The sequence below is a fragment of the Diospyros lotus genome, chromosome 12, assembly GCF_014633365.1.
Source record: "Diospyros lotus cultivar Yz01 chromosome 12, ASM1463336v1, whole genome shotgun sequence".
NCBI classification, from domain to species: Eukaryota; Viridiplantae; Streptophyta; class Magnoliopsida; order Ericales; family Ebenaceae; genus Diospyros; species Diospyros lotus.
This window is the reverse complement of record NC_068349.1, coordinates 1,802,418-1,812,344: the sequence shown is the minus strand read 5'-3', so window position 1 is coordinate 1,812,344 and position 9,927 is coordinate 1,802,418. Positions and strand designations below refer to the sequence as shown.

The window sequence follows — 9,927 nt, the reverse complement described above, 5'->3', positions numbered from 1 at the left end:
TAAATAAAATATATTTATTGTATTTTATTAACTTATTAAAAAGTTTAAAACATGATATATTTATCATCCATTAATAAAATTAAAAATAAAGTATACTATAATCACTTAAATATTTTTTTTAAAAAATAATGATTAACACTATCCTATTATAATAATGAATAAAAAGAGAGAAAATGTGAAATGTTTTTGGTTAGGTAAGTGTGAATTCAGAGTCTTTTGTTAGTTAGGTTTGAATTCGAAGTCCTTTGAAGAAGGGACAACGCCGCGGCCGCACCCAACAAAAGTTTTGTCATTTGATGCGATTGGGAGCTTAGTAAAATGGAATTAAATGTAAGGTTTAAGTTTATAGATTAATTTAATTATTATAAAACAAAATTAGATCAATTCAACTCAATCGAATTTAAATTAAGAATTATGCTGTAAGCACCCCCGCCCGGATATCCCCAACCACCTGGACTACCCAAATGGGAGCGCCTACGGAAAGAGAAAGAATGAACCACGAGACAAGAACCACCCTGGCATGCATACTCAAAATAGGAACAACGGAAGCGAAGTTAAACACATGCATGCACTACGGGTACCCCGCTAACACAACGGTCATAAGATAAATAAATAAACACAAACTCCTGTGCCGACATACACGAGACTCGAGGAAAGATCTGACACAGTACAAAATGATAGAGTAAACTCTACTCAACCATCAGAGTTGACAAGGATTGACGGGACTGCCTGTACACCACACCGACTCTGCCGCTAAAAGATGACTCCCTTGCCATGGCCCACGTTGTCATTACCTGGAATGATGGAAAAATAAAGTGAGTCGAGAGACTCAGCAAGCATAAGGAAAGAAAGGCTGCAAGCTACACAAAACCAGAAATCTCAACCCAGAATAAACCCCCAGGTACACACAAGCCATGAGACGCTACAACACAATAGCATAGCATAATAAAAACATATACCGGTCCTTGGGGCCCACACAAGACACCTGGCACCCAAGTCCCATTCCAACCTGTCGCTGCCCTGGACGGTAACAAATACCTTCAGCCAATCTGTGCGCGTTGTCCCGGGTCGGTACTCCCATCACCCGTCCATGTCGGTACTCCCGACACCTGTCCCTGTCGGTACTCCCGACTGCCGAGCCATAGGCTCCCTCGGAACGGTACTCCCGTCCGAGAACTAAATACTACCAGTATCCATGCAATGCACATAAAATGTAATGGCGTAATGAGCATCAACATGATACAAGGCGCCCATACATCCAAGCATCAGGCCATACTCCGCCCACATAGTAAACCACACGCGATGCATATGCCCGTGCTAGATGCAACCTGACCAAGCTAGCATGTCCGTGTCCAAGCATACTCAATAAATGAATATCCCAATATGCAACCCGTACCCATGTGCATATCAAATCATGGACAACAATATAATAAATCTAAACGTGCAGTAAATCACATACTGGCAGAGCTAATCAACAGTGCCCGGCACCGGTCAACGGCCAGTGATAAGGAGTGTCCACCCGACGGTCCACTTCAGGGCCGTATAATAGTCTACCCCAACATCACCAACAACCGACCCCTGCCCTACTGCTCGATAGCTCTAACCATACCATAAATAAATCCGAGAAAGCTGTAAATAAATCCGATAAAATCGTAAATAAACCCGCACGTCTAGAAACCTAGTTCCCAAACTGGTTCAGCATCATTCCCAAAGGAATGGGGGCGATACAAACCCCCGTAAACTCACAACAAATAAAACTCTAGAAGTCCTAGATTTAATTTACATAAATACAAATGGATAATAATCCAACAAATAAGGCTATGCGCCGAATTAGAGTAAGGGAGGTGATAATATACAGGAAATCACGGGGTCTTTCACGGGAATTAAAGATTAAGAAGAGAGGGTTAAGAGCTTGCTTTTACACGGCCGTTTCCTCCATTTCTTGGATTCCCGCTGCGAAGTAAAACGTTTAAAAACGTTTGATAACAATTAATAAAACTCGAGACTCACATTAATTAAGTCTAACCGTATAATATAATTAATTTAGCCATCTAAATCCCACATAGGCATCTCGTAAATAAAATCCCAATAAATCTCATATTTCTTTTAAATTAAATCATGCTCAAAACATCCCTAATTCGTATCATTAATATGCAAAAATCAAACCGAATTAAGGGAAGACAAGGGATTCTCCAAATGGAAATAGATCGCAAGGGTAGAGGAGAACTTGTCTCGTTTAGCTGATTACAACGTTTCCACGCTTAAACATCACCAAACTAATACACGCTGTAAATTAGATTAAACTCCCAAAATTAATAAAATTGAGCCCAAGAATTAAATTCCAACCGTACAGATTAATTAACACACAATTCTTTACTTACCTGATTAATTAAAATCCATTTAAACCAAGTTTAATCTTGGTTTTCCCTCAAATTCCTCCATTTTTTTCCCTTGCTGCGCGCTGTTTCTTCTCCTATTTTTGCTCTCTGGAATTGCCCGAAATGAACCCTCGAATTCGCTGAAAATCAGCAATTAAAAGCAAGGAAATGGAGCTCCAGACGCTGCCGCGTGGCAGCCCAGCGCAGCACCGCCTCAGCCTCAAAACGACGCCGTTTTGGGCGCTTGAGGCTTAATAAAATCCAACAAAATTCCTCCAGCGCGTGCATGCTCCCAGCCCAGCTCGATCCTGCGTCCCTTGCTTGGCCATACGCGCGCGCGACCGCCCGCGCTGCTTGCACTCTTCAACCTATGTGCACACTAAATTAGTTTTAAGGTAATCCCACGGCAGCTCCGGAAATTACATTTTAACACCCACAAGTTCCTTTAATTACACACACACCCTAATACCTATTTTCCCTTATTACACTTATACTCCAAACATCCCAGAAATTTCACTAATTTAATTTATTTTCTTATTTCCATAAATACTTCCAAATTACTAATAATTACTATTAACACCAATTAAATTAATTAAACATAAATTTCCTATTTCCTCAAAATTACATAATTCATCATTTTTCTTAATTCCTCAAATATTCAATAATATCCTCAAACACCGGTTTGAATAATTATTATTTATTTTTAAATTTTGGGATATTACATATGCTAGATGTATATTATTTTTGTATATCTTGGACTACACAAAAGGATATTATGACCAAAATATCCCTCACCTCCGTTCTCCTCACGCGCCTCTATATGCCCCATGAGAAATATTTTTGGCATTGAAATACCTTTATGTAGTCCAAAATATACATAAAAGTGTACCAATAACATTATTCTTAAATTAAATTGGTTATAGAATTAGGTTCTAATTTGAATAATACTAATTGAGTTGAGGCTGCTGTACTTCCAAACCATATTACATTTTCCGTGTTAGATTGTATTTGTATCCTTTATTTTTACAGTATATTTTTTATTTTTATATTAATTATATTTTATTATGAGAAATGCTTTTCACAATACATGTTGTAATTAAAATTACATGATGTTGGGTCAGCTCAGCCCATTTGGATTAAGATATAAAATGGCATGTAGGGGTCTCGGAGTCGGAGGATACCATCTATGGCAGATTCAGATAATTAGAATTGATCAGGGAAATCGATTTAGTCTTGTGACTCATATACCTAAAAATCAAAATGATTCCACGGTTAAATCTCATTAAATTTGAAAATTAATTTATTAACCAACGCTGAAGACCACCTATTCTAGAGCAGTGACATCCCGACTGGAAGAACCTGATGGAACAGTGCTGGGCAACCAACCCTGAAGACCGGCCATCATTTACCGAGGTTACAGTTAGGTTGCGATCTATCTATGCATGCTTCAGTCGATGCCAAAGGACAAAATCATGTGCCAAAACAAACGAGGGCTGGCATCACCATGTAAGACCACCCCAGACCACATATGCTTTCATGGCATCACATCAGAAACCCGAACTCCCTGGTGTTTTGATGGAAAACATTGGGTAGGACGTTGATGGCCTTTGAGGCTGTAACCTGAGCCTGTGGATAGAATGAATTGCGGCAGTTTGTGTTCATTCCTTGCGTTGAATGCATGACATCTCTTTGTTTCGTCTCGCCTTCTGTAATTAGTCTCAGCTTTTGATTTGTTCATTCTTTTGGACATATGAGAGGACTTTTTTTTTTTTTTTTTTAAGATTAGACTTGAGGTTGTTTATATCTATAACTTCTATAATTACAGGAGCTTTGTGCACCCAATTGTCCTTTTTTTTTTTTTTTTTTTTTTAAATTACCATTGCAGTTTTGTGAATATATATATCTGTACACAAGTTAAAGAAAGTTTTGTTAGATTTATATCTTTTTCTTTGATCCTTTGATATCGATATAAGGAATATTATTAAGGTTTTGTTAAAAAAATGTTGCACTCGTTAAACATATGTTTAATACACTTTATTTTTAATATTCGAATACTTTTATTGATCAGTAAAATATTTAAAAATATGACATATTTATTACTAATTAATATAAGTGTTTAGATGTTAAAAATAAAATATATTAAATGCACTGTAATGAGTGTGTTAAAATAAGGACACTCGTTCGCAAAACCCAAATTATTATAATGGGTAATGTTACCTCTTGTTTTAAGCAACAATAAATATATATTATTTTTAAATAAAATATAATAAATTAAGATAGTATCTATTAATCAAGATATAGACAAAAAAAATAAAATAAAATAAAATAAAATATGAAAAATATTCTATACTTTTGTTCTTTTTAATATATTTGTTAAACTTATTTGATGACTCTTAAAAAAGAAGTCATGTGATTTCTCATATGATATTTTTTAAATATGTTTATCTTTTTCTCATCTTAAGAATGACATATATGTTCTCTAGTACATTCTAAAAAATTTAATAAATAATTTAATAAAAATTTTAAAATACTTTTCTAATCTTATTCTGACCATTTCATATTTTGGTTCGGAAAATATTTTAACTCTATCTTAATATTCATTTTAACAAACGCTACTTAAATGGTTTAAAAAATGATGGATTTATTATAAATTAATAAAATTAAAAATAAAGTATATTATTACTACTTAAATATTTTTTTAAAATAATAATTAACACTATCCTATTATAATAATGAATAAAAGGAGAGAAAATGTGAATGAAATTGGTTAGGTAAGTGTGAATTCAAAGTCTTTTGTCATAGGTTTGAATTCAAAGTGCTTTGGAAAAGGGACAACAACGCGGCCGCACCCACCAAAAGTTTGTCATTTGATGCGATTGGGACGTTAGTAAAATGAAATTAAATGTAAGGTCTACGTTTATAGATTAATTTAATTATAAAGCAAAATCAGATTAATTCAGCTCAAATGAAATGAAATAAATTGATTATAGAATTAAGTTCTAATTTGAATAGTATTAATTGAGTTGAGGGTGCTGTGTTATGGAGGGTGTTGTACTTCCAAACCATAACACATTTTTTGTGTTATATTAATTATATTTTATTATGAAAAAAGATTTTCGTTTTCTAGTTAAAATAATAGGATGTCGGTTTCACTTAGTTCACTTAAATCAGAATATAAAATGGCATGTGAGAGTCTCGTCGGGCATTGTTTATGGCAGATTCGGACAATTAAAATGGATCATTAAAATCGACTTAGTCTTGTAACTCACGTACTAAAAAATTAAAATAATTTAATAGTTAAATTTTATTAGATTTAAAAATTAATTTATTTTAAAAAAACTACTCAACCACCGTCTATGGCAAATTCCAATCATCTGACCATTAAAATTGTCTTCAACTGGTGACCTATATACCTAAAAAAATAAAACAAAATGGTTGGATCTTACTGAATTTGAGTGAAGAGCAACAAAGCAAGTGCAAGGAATGGTAGACTGAGAAGGCTTGCAACTGTTTGGCCTGCTCCCAAATGCCATTTTATATCCCACTAGGGTCGGGTTAACCCGCTATCCTATGGTTTCAAAAAATATTGTAGTAGAGCTAATTAGTTGCTTAAGAAATGCGTGGATGTTTGGATTAACAAAATATTATAGGCACAAATAAATTTGATAAACAATCTTCACAAGGTAAAGTGATATATATAAATTTATAATAATTTTATTTATAAATAAATATACATCACATCAATTTATAAAAATTATTTGTTAAATTAATGGGCCCTGCAAAAGAATAGAGGTGGGCCCAGCAAGAAGCAACGCAACCATTAACAAACGTCACGGGAAAAATGTTCGCAACGTTTTTACTTGAATTTTTTGAGAGTTCAGAAAATAAAAAAGAAAATTATTTTTGTATTTAATCATAATATTTTAAATAATTTTTATATATTAATATAAAATATAACATATTAATAAATAAATATTTTAAATATCTAAATAACATTTTAAAAAAAAAGATCCCTTAGGTAGCATATTTAATTATTGCACGCATTTAAAATTTTAAAAAATGGTAAAATTATGAATTTAAATTTGTCTTTGTATAAGATTGTGCATTTAATTATCTTTATTCAAAGAGACGTACTTCCAAATTCTTAGCTTGTGTATTATCTATTCGTGCACCATGAATTGAGATGAATTATGTATTCGTGCACCATGAATTGAGAAGAAGAAAGAATTGTAAATTTTAAAAAGACAAGAGGAGTCAAGTCGAAAGCTGAATGTGATATAAGGATTTTTTGAGTTTTTTTATGATAATAAAAATAAAAAAAATTAAAAGTAAAACATAGGGGATTAAGATCAAGAAAAAGTCGCTTGAGATTCCACTGAATTTCGCGGGGGTTTCGGTTAAGGTCTTGGTCGTCTTCTTAAATGCTTAAGAGAACGATAGCCTGTGCATTTCCGAATTGCACACACTGCACAGAGAGAGAGAGAGAGATGGAGAGAGCCATCAATAGACAGAGAGTTCTGCTGGAACATCTTCGTCCCTCTTCTTCTTCATTCTCGTCTCGTCAAGGCCTGGATTCTTCCCTCTCTGTAAGTCTTCAATCGTATGTGTAATATGCAACGCGTCCTCGATTTCCGGTTTTCTTGTTTCGAGTAGGTTAAAGAGTTGTGCTATGGCATTGATTTTGTTCTGGCTTGGCCAGGCTTCGGTTTGTCTGTCCGGAGATAGCGCTGCTTATCATCGGACAGCTGCTTTTGCAGATGATATTGTAATTGTGGCGTAAGTTACTTGATCTCCACCATATGATTATATGATTTGTTAACAATGGAGCTTACAATCCATTTGCCTAATCTTCTAATGCTTTTCTGCAAATATCCTTCTAATAGTGCATACAGGACTGCCATTTGCAAAGCAAAACGTGGTGGTTTCAAGGATACCTTTCCGGATGATCTGCTTGCTTCTGTTCTGAAGGTTAGTTAGATGCATATAAGAAGTTTGGCTCGAAATTGGTTGGCAGTGGATAGGGAATTTGAATTCTTCTGCTAGGATTGAGTTGAGCTAAAAGATGAACTCTTCATTTTTCTTTACCTTATTTTATTTCATTTAAGCTTTGCGTTTTCTTAAGGCTCATTGAAAAGATAAAAAAAATCAGATAAAAGAGCCATTTCATGGTTATATGCACTTATCGGACCCGTATTTCTAGGTTCTCATTTGATCCTTGTGCACTGTAGGCAGTGATACAGAAAACAAATTTGAACCCTAAAGAGGTGGGAGATATAGTTGTTGGTACGGTTTTGGCACCGGGTTCAGAAAGAGCCATTGAATGCAGGATGGCTGCGTTCTACGCTGGTTTTCCTGGTATTTTGTCATCGCAGTCTTTCCGTATATTTAACAACGTTTGCGTTTGATGATAAAGTAAATCAGTGTTCGCTATAGCACTTTCCCCTTTTTCCCCCTCTCTGAGTGTGATAATGTTTCACACAGAAACCGTACCCATCAGAACAGTCAATAGGCAATGCTCGTCTGGTCTCCAAGCAGTTGCTGATGTTGCCGTCTCCATAAACGCAGGACTTTATGATATAGGTAAGGTTGAATCATGAAACTACACCCACTCCGAATGGTTCCACTGCCTTTCATTTTAACATCTGTTCTCAATGCAGGCATTGCTGCTGGAGTGGAATCCATGACAGTAGACCAGATTAGCAGGCCTCACAAAGTTAACCCACGTGTACGTGTATAGTCTGTTCATAAAGTTTTCATATTTGAGTGGCTTTCAAGGATATGGCCATTGATCCACATACTGGGATTAAGGCTTGTGATTTATACTATTTATTGTTGCGCGGTTTCTAAGACTTATTATTTATGGTATTAACAGGCGCAGAGCTTTCGTCAAGCCCGAGATTGTCTTCTTCCCATGGGAATTACTTCTGAAAATGTTGCAGAATACTATGGTGTTACCAGGCAAGAGCAAGACCAGGCTGCTGTGAGTCCTTGAGATCTGTGTGTGTGAATTTATATTGTAGAACAGAGTTTATGGAGTAAAAAATGCTGTCTTTTGGATTAATATCAATAGGTTGAATCTCACAAGCGCGCCGCTGCAGCAACCGCATCTGGAAAATTCAAAGATGAAATTGTTCCAGTTTCTACAAAGGTGGATTACTGTTGAATTCACTTCTGTTAATAAAATCTCTTGCCTTCACATTTCTAACTGATGAATAATTTTCAAAGATTGTCGATCCTAAAACTGGTGAGGAGAAGCCTGTTACCATTTCCGTGGATGAGGGAATTCGACCAAACACAAATATAGCAGATCTGGCAAAGTTGAGGCCTGCGTTCAAGAAGGATGGATCCACGACCGCTGGTACTTAGTTGTGGGCTTCTGAAATGATTTACTTTGAATTCCAGGAATTCTTTGGATGCTGTAAAGTCGGCAACTTTACCTGAATTTATTGCTGCTTTATTTTCTAGGGAACGCCAGCCAGGTGAGTGATGGTGCCGGAGCAGTCCTACTCATGAAGAGAAGTGTCGCCATGCAGAAGGGACTTCCAATTCTTGGTGTGTTTAGGTACATTATTACCCTTGGAGTTTTGTTCCAAATGTGCAAAGTCTAAAAGAATTTGGAGATCTCATGATTTACTTGGAAGCATATATGGAAAAAGGGCTATTCATGCATTGAAAAAGCGGCCCCTGACCTACATTCCAATAACACTGACTTTATACAATACCTTGTGAGCTTATTATCAATTTTGTTCCATTTGGACGTATGTGTTCAGCAGTTTGCTAACTTATTTACTTAGTTTGGTAACTGAAGAGTGTGAAAATGGAAGCAGAGAGGAAAAGAGTGGGTAACCTTGTAGCATACTGATCTTCTTTTCTACCGACTGGTTTGACTACAAATTAAGAACACCATGCTAACACAACTCATGGCTCCATATGCTTTTTGGGCTTTAGTTTGAGAAAAATTTTCTCTTTATAGATATCAAGACAGTGAACTTTAATTTTGGCTTCTTCCTGTTGGGTTTATGCAAATTCTTAGTTTGTATGATCATGGATTTCCTAGAGTGGCAAGTTCAGATTATTTAAGAGGTCCATAATACGAAGTAATTACCAATTTTAAGTTCTAATTTCTTGATCAAGACGACAATTAAATGTAAGTAATATGTTTTAAGTGTGTTCCCTGCCAGTTTGAAGTGCAGTTATGTTGGCATGCAGGAGTTTTGCCGCTGCTGGGGTGGATCCTGCCGTCATGGGCATCGGCCCGGCCGTAGCGATTCCAGCTGCAGTGAAATCCGCTGGCCTTGAGCTCAATGACATTGACCTGTTTGAAATAAACGAGGTGATGGATCATGAAAACCCTAACTTCCCAAGCACTAGGACAACTTGCAGCGAGATACTCATGTTCTTTTGTGCAGGCATTTGCATCCCAGTTTGTTTATTGCTGCAAGAAGCTGGCGCTTGACACTGAAAAAGTAAATGTCAATGGAGGTGCAATAGCTCTCGGGCATCCTTTGGGCGCTACAGGTAATTACCACAACAATCTGTTTCACAAAGC

The 9,927-nt window shown here is 35.9% G+C and overlaps 1 protein-coding gene across 1 annotated transcript in view; it reads left to right on the top strand.

Annotated features, from left to right (window-relative positions):
* Window positions 1-6,766: 6,766 nt before the first annotated feature.
* The window catches only part of LOC127787295 (3-ketoacyl CoA thiolase 1, peroxisomal-like), a 3,906-nt gene continuing 745 nt past the window's right edge, over window positions 6,767-9,927 (top strand). The window contains exons 1-12 of the mRNA XM_052315266.1: window positions 6,767-6,964; window positions 7,078-7,154; window positions 7,262-7,346; window positions 7,607-7,733; window positions 7,860-7,958; window positions 8,036-8,103; window positions 8,251-8,358; window positions 8,449-8,526; window positions 8,604-8,736; window positions 8,844-8,940; window positions 9,588-9,711; window positions 9,788-9,896. Of these exons, the coding sequence (XP_052171226.1) occupies window positions 6,800-6,964; window positions 7,078-7,154; window positions 7,262-7,346; window positions 7,607-7,733; window positions 7,860-7,958; window positions 8,036-8,103; window positions 8,251-8,358; window positions 8,449-8,526; window positions 8,604-8,736; window positions 8,844-8,940; window positions 9,588-9,711; window positions 9,788-9,896 (1,270 nt within the window). The 5' untranslated portion in view covers window positions 6,767-6,799. The remainder of the gene's footprint in view (window positions 6,965-7,077; window positions 7,155-7,261; window positions 7,347-7,606; window positions 7,734-7,859; window positions 7,959-8,035; window positions 8,104-8,250; window positions 8,359-8,448; window positions 8,527-8,603; window positions 8,737-8,843; window positions 8,941-9,587; window positions 9,712-9,787; window positions 9,897-9,927) is intronic.